This window comes from Astyanax mexicanus, chromosome 4 (genome assembly GCF_023375975.1).
Source record: "Astyanax mexicanus isolate ESR-SI-001 chromosome 4, AstMex3_surface, whole genome shotgun sequence".
Lineage (NCBI taxonomy): Eukaryota > Metazoa > Chordata > Actinopteri > Characiformes > Acestrorhamphidae > Astyanax > Astyanax mexicanus.
Genome location: NC_064411.1, coordinates 6,957,246 through 6,975,758, shown reverse-complemented (window position 1 = coordinate 6,975,758; position 18,513 = coordinate 6,957,246). Strand labels below are relative to the sequence as shown.

The 18,513-nt window shown below is 42.0% G+C and overlaps 3 protein-coding genes across 7 annotated transcripts in view; 2 read left to right on the top strand and 1 right to left on the bottom strand.

The window, feature by feature from the left end:
* Window positions 1–18,513, top strand: part of LOC111188977 (NACHT, LRR and PYD domains-containing protein 12) — a 900,554-nt gene that overhangs the window by 41,991 nt on the left and 840,050 nt on the right. The gene's annotated exons all lie outside the window — the stretch shown is intronic.
* LOC111196387 (NACHT, LRR and PYD domains-containing protein 12-like) overlaps window positions 1–18,513 on the bottom strand; it is a 798,826-nt gene that overhangs the window by 108,590 nt on the left and 671,723 nt on the right. The window lies entirely within an intron of this gene.
* Window positions 1,299–4,678, top strand: LOC125801422 (zinc finger protein 239-like). Its single transcript, XM_049478139.1, has one exon. It carries the CDS (start codon window positions 1,421–1,423, stop codon window positions 2,303–2,305), a length of 885 nt encoding a protein of 294 aa, XP_049334096.1. The 5' UTR covers window positions 1,299–1,420; the 3' UTR covers window positions 2,306–4,678.

Genomic DNA, 18,513 nt, shown 5'->3' with positions numbered 1-18,513 from the left:
AAACTAAATATTTGATTATAAAAGGTGAGGGGTAGAGATATACTGCAAGTCAGAGAATTACAAAGATATTTATAAGATAAAATGAGATACACTTTGTTAGAGCAGTATGACATATTTACAGCTAGTGCTGGACGATATGGCCAAAATTTATATCACGATACATTCCTTAATTTCGGTCGATACAATATAATTTCGATATATTTTCGATATATTTTCGAAATATTTGGAAGGCCTCAGAAAAACTGTTAGGAATCCCTGCAATGGAAATCTGTACCTATTACTGTCTTTAAAGCCTCCTCTCATAAAAAACTGTATAATACTTTAGAAATAAAAAATGGTCAGAATGAATTAATGCTCACCTTTATTTGCATGTAGCAATATAAAAACATGACATCTCTGTCAAACACAAACCAATAACCTATTTACATTTTACCAATATAAATAACTTTACATTACAACAGAGGCAGAGCTTCTTATCCTTTTGTAAACATATTTAACAGATCTAAACAAAAGTGCCTCATCCAGGATAAAGAATGCAGAAAGCCTTCATTTATATAAAAGGAACACGATATCACCGTCAAATAAACAAACCTATATCAACTAGAAATAACTTAGATACAACATAAACTACATAAGTGCTTCAGCCAGAATAAGGAAGATATTGTGTGTAGTGAAACTGCTTGAGGTGGTGGAACAGATTAGATGCATTACCGTTGCTAGTCAACTCCACTTTCCGGCACAATTGGGAGCAAGCTGAAGTTTATCAGACCTTTGAAAGCCGAACCACTGAATTAGACCTGCCTCCCTCAACTATCTCTCCTGTTTAATCACTTGTGGAAGCATCAGGTGTGCTCATTCTGCATCTAAAATCTAAAATTCTGCATCAGGGCCGAGCCTAATCGAGGAACTCGGTTCGGCCGCACTGCGCTCCGCTCGGCTTCATAGCGGGAGGTTCTAGGTGTGGACCGGAGCGCAGCCGAGCTTCAAGTTTTAGTAGTATGGATTATTGTGTAAAGTGTGATACTACTAAAGTAGTAGTATAACACTGTATTCAGTGCTCAGGACAGCAGCAGTGTTTCTGCTACATACATTTTGCAGCTGCAGCCTGCTGACAGTCAAGATACAACTACATATTAAAATGTCTTTAATTTATAATGGGATAAAAGTACTGAAGCCTTTATTGTAGTATGAAGGTGTCCCAGTATTTTTCTCCATATAGTGTAACTAATGTAGGTAATTCTTTTTGGTTAATTGACCTGCTTTTATTTTAATACACAAAAATTTTTTCTTTGTTTTTCCAGAATAAAAAAACAGGATATTTAATAAAGAACAGTGTTAAACTGCTGAAAGAGGTGAAGCACAAGCCATCCAGAAGAATCTCCTGAAAACGCAGAAATTGTTTGCTACATTTCACAGACAGATGGAGCCAAGTCCCAACATGGAGGAACATCAGCACTCTGTCAAGAGTTTTACTAAACAGAGTGATATCAAAATACACCAGCGCATTCACACAGGAGAGAAACCGTATCACTGTTCAGACTGTGGGAAGAGTTTTAATCAACAGAGACATCTCAAAAAACACCAGCGCATTCACACAGGAGAGAAACCGTATCACTGCTCAGACTGTGGGAAGAGTTTTACTGAACAGAGTAATCTCAAACTGCACCAGCGCATTCACACAGGAGAGAAACCGTATCACTGCTTAGACTGTGGGAAGAGTTTTACTAAACAGAGTAATCTCAAACATCACCAGCGCATTCACACTGGAGAGAAACCGTATTACTGCTCAGACTGTGGGAAGAGTTTTACTAAACAGAGTACTCTCAATAATCACCAGCGCATTCACACAGGAGAGAAACCGTATTACTGCTCAGACTGTGGGAAGAGTTTTACTAAACAGAGTACTCTCAATAATCACCAGCGCATTCACACAGGAGAGAAACCATATTACTGCTCCGAATGTGGGAAGAGTTTTAATCAACAGAGTAATCTCAAACTGCATCAGCGCATTCACACCGGAGAGAAACCGTATTACTGCTCAGACTGTGGGAAGAGTTTTACTCAACAGAGTCATCTCAATAATCACCAGCGCATTCACACAGGAGAGAAACCGCATCACTGCTCAGACTGTGGGAAGAGTTTTACTAAACAGAGTGATCTCAAAAAACACCAGCGCATTCACACAGGAGAGAAACCGTATCACTGCTCAGACTGTGGGAGGAGTTTTACTCAACAGAGTAAACTCAAAAATCACCAGCGCATTCACACAGGAGAGAAAACTCCCAAATTTGTTCCACTGCAATAAAAAGTGCAAATCGTAAATCTTTCAGACAGAACACCTTATCCTACAAAAATGTTTCACTTTGTCACTTGGGACACGTTTCACCAGAAACAAACATGAACTGAATTTAACAATGAATTTTACAGGTTCAACAAAATGAATCTTTTCCAGGGATGATGTTTATTGAATTCCATGTTGTGTTTTCTTGTATGTTTGATATTCCAGGACATTCTTCGTGAGACACAGCTCAGTTTTTAGGGTAGTTACGGTAGGAGTTCAGTTCTGAAGAAGGGAAGGTTGTTTAAGTTCGAGTGAGGGCACTGCCAGTGCTTGCACCAGATGTTAGGTTAGCATAATTTAGTCTTTAAAATTTAGATGTTGTTAGGAGTACAGTAGGATTCTTAGTCTGCAACTAAGCATTTTGGATCAAACCTTCAGTGCTTATGCCTAAAAGGTTTTGAATGCATTTAATCGCTTTTCTAGTATATACAGATTTAATTATTTCCATTAATTTCCAGTATCTCTGTTTTTCCTCTGTGGAAGCCGTCCTCAGTTCCCCAAGCTTAGCATAGCTTACTTTAATGCTATCAACTGCCAGGCCACCCATATGAAAGGATAAGGGGAAAACACCACCTGAGGAACTCCAGAGAGAGAGTGCTCACAAAAGTGTGACCCAGAGCCACAGAGAGACGACACTGTGCCGGGTGGAATATTCAGACCCCACAGAGAGGCCAACAAAATCTTTTCCAGAGGTTAAATAAAACGCTCCAGCCGTAGTTCTCACACTGAAATCAACCCCCTCCAGACCTGTATAGCGCAGTAAAGTTGCTGGCTCATTTATTGCCCCTGCTGTTGTTCTCTCTGTTACCATAGAGGGATATTTGGTTGATGTATTACTCAAGTTTTTTACTCTTTTTCTTATTAGATATTGTATCTTGCTTAAGACTTTTTAATCTCCAAAGTAACTAAGAATATCCAATTAATTTAGTTCATTGATTGTTTTTATCCAGTACCAACTGTTATCCTTGCATTGCTTCACATCTATATTTATTAGGGGTGCAGGAAAAAAATCGATTGGAGCTAACATTGAACGATTCAGAATCGATTCTCATTTTCCTAAAAACGTGTTTTTTGGGTGAAGCTACTGTCGCACTGAGTTTTTTAACTGTCCTGCGGAGCTCTTTAACTGTTAAAAAGCTCTGCGCGACAGGTGAACTCCCAGTTAGGCAACAGAGGGGTGTGCATGCTAAAATCCAGTGTATTTAGTATCTTCTCTGCTTGTTACATAATTATAGCCTATCTAACGTTCCACTCTTGACCTTGTGGCTGTTTATGAGTGTTTTCTAGTTTTAACAATGTCTACCTTTTAGAAATGAATACAGGATTAGTCAACCATGGTAGAAATTAATCATTCATTATTGTGGCACTGTCACTATATTGCAAAAAGATTTAATACAGTAAGGAACCTAAGTTTATTGTTTGAAATAAATGTTCTATTTGTTTAAATTGTCTTTTCATCTTCTCACATAATTTAAACAAAATTTATAGGCCATTTGAATTGATAAATCATTCTAGAATCGAAAATCGTTTCTGAATCGAATCTTGACCCCAGAAATCGGAATCTAATCAAATCGAAACACAGAGATTCATACCCCTAATATTTACTCGTGTGTGTTTCAATAAAATTCTTTTATATTGCAAGATCTGCAATCTCGTGTTTTCTCACTATATGGTTGATAACCTTTCTGTGACCTGGAACCTATCCATCCTGAGCCTGTTTTATGTTATTATTTGGTGAAGGGTGTGATTGGAGATAACCACACCTGCACACTCTTATTTTTAAATGTTTTATACATTTATATATACAGTTATTATTTTTGTGTTCACTTAATAATTTATTTAAAAACTGCTCTCTTTTGAACTGTCACAATGACGCAGGGCTTTGGAGGTTGTTTTTACTTTTTCAGAAATCAGGAAGGTCAGAGTGTTTTCATCAACAGGGAGAGCTGTGAGGAGAACGTGACCCTGAGTGGCAGAGAAGCTTCACTGCTGTTCTGGGACCAGTGCATATGAACTAGGAGACAACAAGCTCTCTGAGTGAAGTGCTGGGAACCTCTTCTCAGATATCCAGCGCATGCCTGTTCTACATGCCGTAAAGTCGCACACAGGCCAGAAGATCTTTCCATCCACTCTTTTCCTCTGATTCATCTTCTCACAGACTTTAGGGCACATAAGGATTGTTTGGAACACAAGGACTGTCTGCTGTGTTCATGAAGGACACAGAGCTGAACAACATCATGATAAGAACTTGTTGCTCAGACAGGCTGGAGCTGATCACGTCATCAGAACTGGACAACAAGCTGTTAACTGGACTGGATAAATGTATAACTGCTTGGATTAAGTCTGGAGGGCTCGCTCTCTTTCTCTCTCTCTGGGTTGTGAATATGTTGATCTATCACGATTTTATTAGAACTAAAATATTCCACACTGAAATAATGTAGTTCACATTAGCTAACCTACCTAGCTAAAACATTCCACACTGAAATAAAGTAGTTGATATTAGCTAATCTATCTTACTAAACATTACACACTGAAATACAGTAGTTAACATTAGCAAACCTAGCTAGCCAAAACATTACACACTGAAATACAGTAGTTAACATTAGCTAACCTAGCTAGCACATTCCACACTGAAATAAAGTAGTTGATATTAGCTAATCTATCTTACTAAACATTACACACTGAAATACAGTAGTTAACATTAGCAAACCTAGCTAGCCAAAACATTACACACTGAAATACAGTAGTTAACATTAGCTAACCTAGCTAGCTAAAACCTTCCACATGTAAACAAAGTAGTTAAAATTACCTAAAGTAGCTAGCTGAAACATTACACACTGAAATAAAGTAGTTAACATTAGCTAATGTAGCTAGCTAAATCTTTTCACTTTGAAATAAAGTTAACATTAGCTAACCTAGCTAGCTAAAACATCCCACACTAAAATAAAGTAGTTAATATTAGCTAACCTAGATAGCTAAAACATCCCACACTGAAATAAATTGTTAAAATTACCTAAAGTAGCTAGCTGAAACAGTACACACTGAAATAAAGTAATTAATATTTGCTAACCTAGCTAGCTAAAACATTCCACACTGAAATAAATTGTTAAAATTACCTAAAGTAGCTAGCTGAAACAGTACACACTGAAATAAAGTAGTTAATATTAGCTAACCTAGCTAGCTATAAAGATTCCACACTGAAATAATGTAGTTAACATTAGCTAATGTAGCTAGCTAAAAAATCCCACACTGCAACAAAGTAGTTAAAATTACCTAAAGTAGCTAGCTGAAACATTCCACACTGAAATAATGTAGTTAACATTAGCTAGCCTAGCTAGCTAAAACATTCCACACTGAAATAGAGTAGTTAACATTAGCTAACCTAGCTAGCTATAAAGATTCCACACTGAAATAAAGTAGTTCAAATTACCTAAAGTAGCTAGCTGAAACATTCCACACTGAAATAATGTAGTTAACATTAGCTAGCCTAGCTAGCTAAAACATTCCACACTGAAATAAAGTAGTTAACATTAGCTTACCTAGCTAGCTGAAACATTCGACACTGATATATAGTTAATATTAGCTAAACTAGCTAGCTAGATCGTTCCACTTTCAAATAAATTAAACATTAGCCAACCAAGCTAACTAAATCATTCCACACTGAAATAAAATAGTTAACATTAGCTAACCTAGCTAGCTAAACAATTCCACACTGAAATAAAGTATTTAACATTAGTTAACCTAGCTATCTAAATCTTTACAGTTTGAAATGAAGTAAACATTAGCTAACCTAGCTAGCTAAATTTTCCACTTTTAAATAAATTAGACATTTAGCTAACCTAGCTAGCTAAAACATTCCACACTGAAATAAAATATTTTCTAAGAACATCTCAGTAAGACAGGTTATTGTTAGTTGTTAAGGTTGTCTGTCAGTTTAAAGTATAGTTTGCTAGCAACCATTTTCTGATTAGTATCTGCAGGTCCCCATTAACAATTAATTAAATTAATAAGTAATACCAACAAATTGCACTTCTTACTAGTTGTTTCTAAGTTGATTTCTGCTCGCATTGCAGTCCTTATTAATTACTTTAATACTTAATTGTTTTAAGACATATTAAAAACAAGTTAATACATTTTTACACCCAGTTACAATGACTAGTATGAAGTCCTTTTTCATGAAGCAATGTTTACCCAGCTATTAAAACACTCACTGATGTTATTCGCTCCTGCACAGTCACAAAGCCTTTTGCAGATCTGATCTGAGAAGCTTTGTCTCAACGCTTGATGGACAGACTATGTTTGCTGCCTTTTCCACATTTTTTTTATCTTTCAGGCATGTTGCATGTCCTGTAAATGTCAGTGTTGGCATTTATGTATGCTTTCTCATTTTTAATCTATATGATTTTTAAACATATAGGTCTGATCCAGGGTCACTTTTCCCTCTGTCAGGTATAAAGTAAACACTGACGACTCATCCCTCAGTGCACAGAGGGGATTAGTTGTGGGATCAGCTGACACCGTCTCTTCGAAAGTGAAGGATACTGCAGTTGTTTGGGTCACTTTCGCAACACATTTTAGGTGAACGCAACATCCTCTCTGGTAGGGTGAGGCTCTTCCAAAGTTTTGTTCCATCTAAAAAAAACCTAAATGCATAGCCACAATCATAATCTCTTCATTATAATTCAGGTATAAAACAGATCTATAAACTCATTTTGACTAGTCTTGTTAGCAGGATCATTAATGTTGTTTTTAATAGTAATATTTTCCATTGATTTACATGAAATCTCACTTACATAATTCTCATTTTTACTACTGAAAATTCACTTAAATTAGCATTTGTATTATTTAGAAATCCCTTACAGATGTGTGGAGTTTTACTAGTAAAAAGTGATTATAGACAAGGAAAGTTAAATGTAAATCAGATAATTCCATGTTGATATGAATAAACATTTGTACAGTCATAATTCATAATTAATATGGGTGTAGGTGGATTGGATTTATTTGCACTAATACAAATGTTTAACAAATATTAATATTAAATAATATTAAATAACTGTAACTGGAGTTTCTTCATAACACTCTTTATACTGAAAAAGGCAGCAGGGCACAAAATTTACTGATCTAGAGAGCACATCCAAAATTATTAGTGGGCACTTAATCACTTTTTTCCCCACAAGAAAGGCAACAAACAATTCCAAATTGTCCCGACAAATAATTGTCCAGCGATTTACAATATTTATTCTATAGTCAAACTTTCGTTCAAAGAGTAGTGTAGTGTAATTCACAGTGCAATAAATGTAAAACATGGTGCAAGATAACTACAAGATACATTAAAACATTAAAAGCATTACATTTAAATGCAAATATGAGAACATTAAAATGATTTGCTTTCAATGTGTATTATATGTATTTTATAATAATAATTAGAAAATATGGGACTGTGTTTAATGAAATGATGTAATACTAAAAAAATCAAACAATTTAAATAACGAATACTAAACTCTGAAAATAAAATTGATAGACCATTCATTTAATGCTATCCAAAATATCTATATATTTAAACGAAACACTGATTTATTTTTAGTGGCATTCTTTGGTGAACTGGGCATGAAGGAGCTTGCTCAGAGATCTTTCTCTTGTTCACAGTGGATGGCTCTGACCCTGCTGCACTTTTGTTGCTTGGTTCTAATGAGGCCTCTTCATCTGCAAGATGCAGTAATGAGACCGGTTACATTTTGAATTTTTTGTAATTTTTAGTAAATGTTGTTTAATTTGAATGTTTTAAACATTCCAATTTAATGTGACACATTGTATTCACTGAACTTTTAATATAATATAAAATATGAATATAAAACAATACCACATTCCTTGTGTGTGCATGTTTCATTTTGATTCTTGCATGTTTTCTGCACTTATGTAGTTATTCTTAAATCTTGGATCAAGGAACAAGTTAATGTTTAGAAGGAGTTGAATTGTGGTATGTGCAATATATTTATACAATTTCTGAAAAAAAATTGCTTTAACACAAACATTTTTTGTGTAACACATTGTAGCAAGCAAGCAAACAATACTGAAAACAATAAAATCACTTATAAATAATTGGACGAGCTGACTTGTACTTACTGACTGCACGATGCAACCTGAGGCCATATATTTTATCAAGATTTCAGATGGTTTTTACTTGACTATTGAGCTCTAGAAATGTCACACATCTTCTTGTGATACTTTTCAATTGATAATGGAGGTTTGTGTAGTTGCATTGTGGTAATGTGTTTGGGTGATATTCTACAACGTACCTTATATTTTCCTTGGGGTTTCATGTGTTGGGGATGAATGCAGCCATCTTGAATCACTTCTGATGGGTTTAAAACTGCTCTATTATCCTAACTTTCATTTCACTCTTTAGCCAAATGTTTTTGGACACTGTTCTATTAGCCGAAATTATTGGCATTCTACTATATAGCCAAATGTTTTTTGATGCCAACATTTAGCCAAATGTTTTTGGACGTAGCTTTATAATCTTATAAATATGCATTCCATTTTTTAGTCAAATGTTTCCACACCACTTAGACCAATTTCCAAACATAAAAACTATTACTATCGAGGGTAGTTTGAATTTTCTAACAGTGTTAACTTGCATGGTACATTTTGAATATGTATGGTGACCAGCACAAAGTGAAGCATTGATTATTTAATACCAGGACCCAAGGAGACGAGCACGGATTAGTAAACACAGGTTTATTTACAGAACTAGGCAAACAGAGGTAGTCAGGGACAGGCAATATACTAGATATATGTTCTGCATATACTAGAAAAGAGATTAAATGCATTCAAAACCTTCTAAGCAAAAGCTCTGAAGGTTTGGTACTAAACGATTAGTTGCAAGCTAAGAATCTTACTCTACTCCTAACAACTACGACATCTAAATTTTAAAGACTAATTTATGCTAACCTAACATCTGGTGCAAACACTGGCAGTGCCCTCTCTCAAATAGCCTTCCCTTCTTCAGAACTAAACCCATAACGTAACTACCCTAAAAACTGAGCTCTGTCTCAGAATGTCCTGGAATAGGATTGGGCGCTATGATGGTATTTTGGTATACCATGGTATTCAAATATGGTGACGGTATTGTAAAATAGTGAAGGTATATTAACCATGTGCCAAACCTGAACTTTGAAAAACAGGACGTTTAAGACATTCAGCGCACCCACAATGAAAGAGCAGTGGGAGGGGTAAGCAGTTGAAGCTCACTGATTGGTTATGGGTTAGGGATTCTCACTGAGGAGATCATACAGCAAAAACTCAATAAACTCTACAGGTTTCACTAATTTTCACTGAAATTATCACCACAAATAGCCACATTTGTGCTGCAGTGGCAATAAAACCCCCAACAACCAACTAACCACCGAAATGATAAGATTAGCCCCCCTACCCCCCCGGTAATATCGTATACCGCCATATGATCTGACGACAATATGGCGGAATGAAAAATTTCAATACCGCCCAACCTTATCCTGGAATATCGAACATACGAAAAACATAACATGGAATTCAATGCACATCATCCCTGGATAAGGATCATTTTGCTGAACCTGTAAAATCCATTGTTAAATTCAGTTCATGTTTGTTTCTGGTGGAACGTGTCCCAAGTGAGAGAGTAAAACATTTGTGTAGGATAAGGTTTTCTGTCTGAAAGATTTACGATTTGCACTTTTAATTGTCTTGGAACAGATTTGAGGTAGTTTTCTCTCCTGTGTGAATGCGCTGGTGTTTTTTGAGATTACTCTGATGATTAAAATTCTTCCCACAGTCTGAGCAATAAAACGGTTTCTCTCCTGTGTGAATGCGCTGGTGATTTTTGAGATTACTCTGTTGAGTAAAACTCTTCCCACAGTCTGAGCAGTAACATGGTTTTTCTCCTGTGTGAATGCGCTGGTGATTTTTGAGCTCAATCTGTTGAGTAAAACTCTTCCCACAGTCTGAGCAGCGATACAGTTTTTCTCCTGTGTGAATGCGCTGGTGTTTTTGGAGAGTACTCTGTAGATTAAAACTCTTCCCACAGTCTGAGCAGTGATACGGTTTCTCTCCTGTGTGAATGCGCTGGTGGATTTTGAGAGTGCTCTGTTCAGCAAAACTCTTCCCGCAATCTGAGCAGTGATACGTTTTCTCTCCTGTGTGAATGCGCTGGTGTTTTTTGAGATTACTCTGATGATTAAAATTCTTCCCACAGTCTGAGCAATAAAACGGTTTCTCTCCTTGGTGAATATGCTGATGATTTTTGAGATTAATCTGTTGAGTAAAACTCTTCCCACAGTCTGAGCAGTAATATGGTTTCTCTCCTGTGTGAATGCGCTGGTGATTTTTGAGATGAATCTGTTGAGTAAAACTCTTCCCACAGTCTGAGCAGTGATGTGGTTTCTCTCCTGTGTGAATGCGCTGGTGTTTTTTTAGATCACTCTGTTTAGTAAAACTCTTGATAGAGTGCTGATGTTTCTCCATGTCGGGACTTGGCTTTATTTGTCTGTTAAATGTATCAAACAATTTCTGCGTGTTCTGGAGGCTCTTCAGGACGGCTTGTGCTTCAACTCTTTCAGCAGTTTAAATATTCTCTTAGGAGAATATTTTTCATTTCTGGAAAACACAAAGACAATATTAAGATAAAAGCAGAGTGATGTTACCCTTGAATCTGAAGCTTTGAGACGTGTGCCAGAAAAACGACACACATTGGTTCGAATCACTGTGCCGATGCTTGTTTCGTTCTACATTGATCATGTGACCAAAGATGTCCGAAGCTTTTTCCTTTACAACAATTTATAAAAGATTCCTGATTTTTTTTTTCACAACTTCTGATAGCAGTTCATTATTTTCCACCACATTAGCTTCAGATTAACAGTGATATGCAATGGATGGACGTCGGACAGTGCAGCATCTACTCAGTCTGGAATGTCCACATTCTCACTTAAGAAGAAGTGCAGAAAAGTTTGTATCCAAATTAAAAGAATAAAATATGTCCTGGCTTGGTGAAGGTATTGGCAGCTGTGTTGTCTTTAGCTTCCAATTAAAAACCTTGGTAACATTGGCTAGCTAGATAACGTAAGATACTTGGGTTAAAAAAAGCACTGGGAACATTGGCTAGCTAGAGAATATTAGATACTTGGGTTAAAAGGCACTGGTAACATTAGCTAGCTAGAGAATATTAGATACTTGGGTTAAAAAAGCGCTGACAACTTTAGCTAGCTAGGAAATGTTAACTACCGGTTAAAAACTCTGGTAGCTAGCTGACTAACATAAGTACTTTGGTCTCTTATTCTTGGTCTCAGTTTTGCCAATTAAACAGTTCTCTTTTTCTCTCTGCCAGTCGTGTTAAGGAAACACGTCAGCTCCAAGTACAGATGAACACTTAAACATTATTCTAACTCTTTCGTAAATCTGTGGATAAAAAAAATGTGTGGAACATGCACAGCATATTTCTTATGTATCACGAACAACAGAAAAATATCAAATAACAAGAGCAGTTTTGTTAAAAGAATACAGCTACTTACATTAATTTTGAAGTAGTGCTGGACGATATGGCCAAAATTTATATCACGATATATTCCTTAAATTTCGGTCGATACGATATAATTTCGATATCGATATAAATACTTAAATAGGCCTCAGAAAACTGCTAAGAAGCCCTGCAATCCCTGCAGCACTATGAATTTAAATTATTATGTAACTGTGTATTTGCACTTTTTGTATGGCTGGCATCAGATACCCTCATTATATGCACATCTATCTATCTATCTATCTATCTATCTATCTATCTATCTATCTATCTATCGGAAATCTGTACCTACTACTGTCTGAAAATTTAATTTAAGCCTTTGAAACCTCCTTTCACAAAAACTTTAATACTTTAGAAATAAAAGTAGTCAAAATAAATCAATGCTCAATATTATTTGCATATAGCAAAATAATAACATGACATCCCTGTCAAACATAAGCCTATATAACTATTACCAATAAAAATAACTTTAAATTACAACAGAGGCCGAGCTTCTTATTCTTTGTGAACAAATTTAACAGATTAAAACAAGTGTTTCAACTAGGATATAGAATACAAGAAGCCTTTATAAATAAAGTGACAAGATTTTCCCGTCAAATAAACAAACCTACAGGCTTTGTCAACTATGAATAACAACATAAGCTATAAAAGTGCTTCAGTCAGTATAAGAAAAATATTGTATGTAGTGGATTTGAACAGATTAGATGTATTAACATTACCGCTGCTGGTCGGCTGCACTCTCCGGCACAATTTGCAGCAAAGCGGCAAGGGAGCGGACCCACGGCCGGCCTCGAGGACCCGCGGCCGAGCGAGCGGACCCACGGCCGGACTCAAGGACCCGCGGCCGAGCGAACCGAATCTACCTTAGCCTTGGATCCGCTCGTCCCTGCTCTGTTTGGCTCCAGCGCAAGACTTTTTTGCTGCGTAGCGAAGCGGACTCGAGCCTAGCCATTTGAACCTAGCCTAGCCTATTTGGCTAAGTGCCTGTGTGGTTACGTCATAACGCACTGACGTAGCCCAGCTACGGGGGCTGAATGTGTTGAGCTCTGCGGCGAGCTGACGCCAGTAAAAAACGCATGTCCGTGATTCTGTAAATAATACATATCGATATACCACAAAACTGATATCACCGTTATTGAAACATTTCTTATCGCGATAAATACCGATATCGAATTATTGTCCAGGCCTATTTTGAAGGTAAGTTTAGGTTTTAGCCATCTTTAGCTAACCTAGCCAATGCTATCTAGATAGATACCTAAGCAAGCAGGCAATTCCAAACAATAAAATACTATTAGCAGCCTGAATGTCTTAAACACATTCAATTTTTGATGAATTATTGTTATATAGCCTAAATGGTAAGATAATGTACAAGCTGTCTGTAATGGTCAATCCTTTTATTTATAATTAACTTTAGCTGTTAGCTGGTATTGACAGTGACGTCGGTAACACGTTACTTAGTACCCTTTTTTTCAGTAAAGAGTAATTTAATGAGTTACTATTTCCAACCCAGTAATCAGATTAAAGTTATTTATCCAAGTCACTGTGCGTTACCGTGCGTCCACACCGAACGTGATGCGAGCGACAAAGGAGCCGGAAGTCATTCATTTTCAATGAGAGCGAGCGACACTGGGCGATGGGCAGATTTAGTTAGGGAATTATTTATTAAATTAAGAGAAATACTGTTCATTAAATCAAGAGGATGATTTACTATATTTAAGTAAACATATTAATTACATCCAAGGATTTATTTATTACATTAAGTTAACAATATTTTAAATTATTTTAAATACATAAAATATATATAAATCAAGAGAATGATTTACTACATTAAGGGAAAAAAATATTATATTTTAGTAAACCCATTTATTGTAATATGAAATGATTGTGTTAAATAATTGTACTTAAAGGACCACTATGTAACTCATTTTTAGAGTGGTAAATGATAAAATGATCAGGATGTATCATAAAATATTAAGGGAACATGTTGAGTGAAAGCAATGGCAGCTCTTGTCAGCACGACTTCAGCAGTACATTCCTATTTTAAATGTGCAGTCCCTCCCAGGTTTTGTGTTTGTTTTTCCTCTGACTCCTCCTGCTGCTGGTTCCCCAACACTAACTCCGCCCACTGAGGTTGCCAGCATGTAAACCTACACTACAGCGATCGGCGCTGCAGCAATAGAGCTAGCACAGCTGGTTCAGTTAAACCTCAGCTGCTACACAGTTTAAAAAGCCTCAGCATGTCTCAAAAAAGCTCAAAGCAGGAATATAACAAGAGTGAATACTGGCAGTGAGTTTGAACGGTGGAGACTTCGAGCTGAAAAAACACAAGACCGACCCAGAGCTGCTACTTTTCTCCTGAACAGGTAAGCTAACTGGCTATCTAATTCAGTCAGGTACTTAAGCGGAGCCGCGATCCGGCACACCAGCCTCGGTCCGGCATACCGCTGAGCGAGCGCGGTCCGACACATTGCGGCGCTTTGCTCTCCCTCATGTAACATATTGTGGCGATCGCCACGTAGTGTTAGGTATGTCAGCCTATAGTGCGCCTGTAGGGGTGGGGTTATGCAAATTCAGGGCCAGCAGGGCATTGTGGGGGTATGTTTTTGGGGGTTGAGGGGAATCTACCTTCTCTGTGTATGTTAGCCAGTTTAGCCACTTTGGGAGTTTTTGGCTGTGTTTTTCAAGTTGGGTTTTACTCTCCAAGCACTTGTCAGAGCTGTAAGTGAGGTACCCTGTTAATAAAGAGCACTTTTCGCTGACATAATGTTGCCGGCTTCTTCATCATCTTCGCGCCCGTTACAATGGTGTCAGAAGTGGGATGTGAGGGCGGAGATCAGCAAGCTAGAGCAGCAGATCCAGAGGCTGAGCAGTGAGGAGGCTCAGCCGAGGAGCAGCTCGCAGGAGGAGGGTACCGAGCGTTCTGCCTACCCTACCCTACCTGACGGGGCTAGCCAGCCACGAGCTCGGCTGGTTAGCGAGGGCAGGCGGCCCGCAGCAGAGCGAGACGGCCGCGGGAGCACCGTCAGCCGGCGACCCGCCACGGAGCGAGACGGCCGCGGGAGCGCCGACAGCCGGCGGCCCGCCGCGGAGCGAGACGGCCACGGGAGCGCCGACAGCCGGCGGCCCGCCGCGGGACGAGACGGCCGCGGGAGCGCCGACAGCCGGCGGCCCGCCGCAGAGCGGAGCGGGCACCAACATCCTGCCTGCCCCGCGGTCGAGTTGACAGCGCCAGTAGCAAGTATCAGCCTTCCGCGCTACAGTGGTGAGGGACCCTGGGAGCCGTATGAAGCACAGCTGGGTGTTGTCGCAAGGTACTATGGATGGACGCCGGCGATGATAGCAACGCGGCTGTGCCTTGCCCTTGAAGGCAGAGCACTTCAAGCGCTGGTAGACTTGCCGGCGGAAGAACACGGAGACTTAGACGCATTAAAGTCCATCTTGCGACAGCGCTTTGGCAGGGTCCCCGACGTGCAGTTGGTGCGCCAGCAGCTACGGGACCGAAGGCGGGGCAAGAGCGAGCGGCTAAGCGTGCTCGCTGTGGAGCTGAAGACGCTGGTGAGGCAGGCGTATCCAGGGTTTCCAGCCGGGGTGAGGGACGAGCTCGCGCTTGACGCGTTTTTAAACGCGCTGGCGCCAGGGAGCCTACAACGTCATGTGAGGCTCTCTGGAGCTACGTCCCTCAGTGCAGCCGTGGAAGAGGCAGAGAAAGCGGAGCTCATCTTGAAAGACCAAAGATCAGCCACTTGCCTCCAAGTCGAAGCAGAAGAGGAGTCAGAAGCACGGGTGTGCCAGACACGGCCGGCGGAAACAACACCAGGCGCCGGACGGAGCCCTGTACGATGCTGGCGGTGCAGAAGATGGGGGCACAAGGCTAACCAGTGCCGTGCACCAGCGCCGGCGGAAAACGAGTTCGGGACTTCCCAGTGAGGGGTGGGAGGATCCCGGCAGCAAGCACCCTCATACACGAACCAGTTGTGGGCCGGCTGGGCACGGCGAACGGACTGTGGCTACGGTGCAGCATCGAGGGACAGCCGGTCAGTGCGCTGGTGGATACTGGCGCTACAGTGTCCATTGTGCGGTCGGAGCTGCTAGCAATGCTCAAGTCCGGAGCACTGGAGGAGTGGGACGCCCCCGACATCGTGCTGAGGTCAGTCACGGGAGACAAAGTGCGGCTGGAAGGGAGAAGGAGTGTGCGGGTGGCCCTAGCCACACGATCCATCCGACACAAGTTTTATCTTGCGCCCATCCGCGATGCCTGTATACTGGGGCTGGACTTTCTGCACGCGCTGGGGGCGGTCCTAGATATCCCAGCTGCAACGCTCATACTGGGGAAAACCCGTATTCCCCTGTCAAGACAGCGAGCGACGACACAAGAGCAAGCGGCAGCCAGTACTAGTGGGCCAGAAGAGGGCACAGCTGCGCCTGAACCGGCGGCCGCTGGTAGCACACGCGAGGCGGTGAAGGAGCTGTGGCAGCGGAGCAGCGAGGGCCTCACTGCGGAACAAGGTCAGAGACTGTGGGCGTTACTCGAGGGGAACCTGGATGCGTTTGCAGCCCGGGAAGAGGACTGCACTCGCACTAACCTCGTCCAGCACCAGATTGACACCGGCGCCACTCCACCTATCCGGCTCCGAGCACACCGACTCCCCGTCATTAAACAACAAGCGGCGGAGCGGAAACTAAAAGAGATGGTAGCGAGCGGAGTCATCGAGCCGTCCAGCAGCCCATGGGCAGCACCCGTGGTGCTGGTGAAAAAGAAAGACAACAGCTGGCGATTCTGCGTTGACTACCGGCGTTTGAATGCAGTCACCAAGGCAGACTCGTACCCGCTGCCACGTATCGATGACGCTCTGGATAAAGTGGCCGGGTCGTCATGGTTTAGTTCCCTGGACCTACGGAGCGGATATTGGCAGGTGGAGCTGGCGCCGGAGGCAAAAGAAAAGACGGCGTTCACTCTGGGGTCTGGCCTTTGGCAGTTCCGGGTTATGCCGTTCGGGTTGCGGAACGCTCCAGCCACATTCGAACGGTTAATGGAGAGGGTGCTGGCGGGTATCCCCCGCGAACGTTGCATCCTATACTTGGATGATCTCCTCGCGCACGCACCAACCTTTGACGAGGCCCTCGTCTGCTTGGAGAAGGTGATCGCGGCTATCAAGGGGGCAAACCTCCGGTTGCACCCGAAGAAGTGTCTCCTCCTCCAAAAGAAGGTGCAGTTCCTGGGGCATGTGGTCAGCGCGGACGGGGTGGCCACCGACCCGGGAAAAGTGCAGTCGGTGCAACATTGGCCGACACCGAAAGACGTGAGTGAGCTTCGGAGCTTCCTGGGACTCGCCTCCTATTATAGGAGGTTCGTGCAGGGGTTCGCTGACATCGCAACCCCCCTGCACCGGCTGACAGAAAAGGGAGCGGCATTCGAGTGGACAGACGGGGCGGACAAGGCATTTCGGCGGCTGCGCCGAGCATTATGTGCGGCCCCTATCTTAGCACTTCCACAAGCGGAGGGACAGTTTGTGGTGGATACAGACGCTAGCAACTTTGGGCTCGGGGCAGTGCTGTCTCAGATCCAGGAGGGGCAAGAAAAGGTCATCGCGTACTTTAGTCGCGCCCTCAGCAAACCCGAGCGCAACTATTGTGTAACGCGGCGCGAACTGCTAGCAGTGGTGTCGGGACTTAAACACTTTCGACACTATCTGTACGGCCACCCCTTTGTCCTGAGGACTGATCATGCTTCGCTGACCTGGCTCATGCAATTCCGGGAACCAGAGGGTCAAGTAGCGCGGTGGATTGCTGCGTTGCAGGAGTTCCAGTTCTCCATTCAGCACAGAGCCGGTCGACTCCACAACAACGCGGATGCCTTGTCCCGCCGCCCCTGTCTGGAAGCTGAATGCCGCTACTGTGCACGGCTAGAACAGCGGGAGGAGGAGGCAGAAGGGAGGATCACGGCAGTGGACGAGGACGGTAGCGAACCACTGGAACCCTGCGGGACAGAGGAGTTTCAACGGGCCCAAGCTGAGGACGTCGTTCTCAAGCAGGTGTTCCAGTGGAAGCGGGCAAGCTACCGGCCCGAATGGAAGGACGTGACGCCTCATGGACCGGACTGCAAGGCATACCGCTCCTCCTGGGACAACATCTGTGAGCGCGGAGGGCTGTTATATCGGCGCTGGGAAGACGTTGCGCCCGGGAAGTACGTGTGGCAGTTGCTGGTCCCACACCAGCTCCGACACCGCGTCTTGCAGTCAGTGCACGGTCCGGCAGGGGTAGGACACTTTGGGGTAAACAAGACCCTGAAACAGCTTCGACAGCGGTTCTACTGGCCGGGGTGTAGGACCGATGTTGAGCTGTTCGTACACTGTTGCGATGCCTGTACAGCCAAGAAAGGGCCCGTGGGGAGGTCGCGCGCCCCATTACAGTCACTCCGCTCAGGGATGCCCATGGAGCGGGTAGCGGTGGATGTACTGGGACCGTTCCCGTGCACGGAGCTGGGGAACCGTTATGTGCTTGTGGCAATGGACTTTTTCACAAAGTGGCCAGAGGCATACGCGGTCCCCGACCAGGGCGCGGTTACCACAGCAGGACGACTCGTCGACGAGTTCTTCTGCCGGTTTGGGCTGCCCGAGGAACTCCA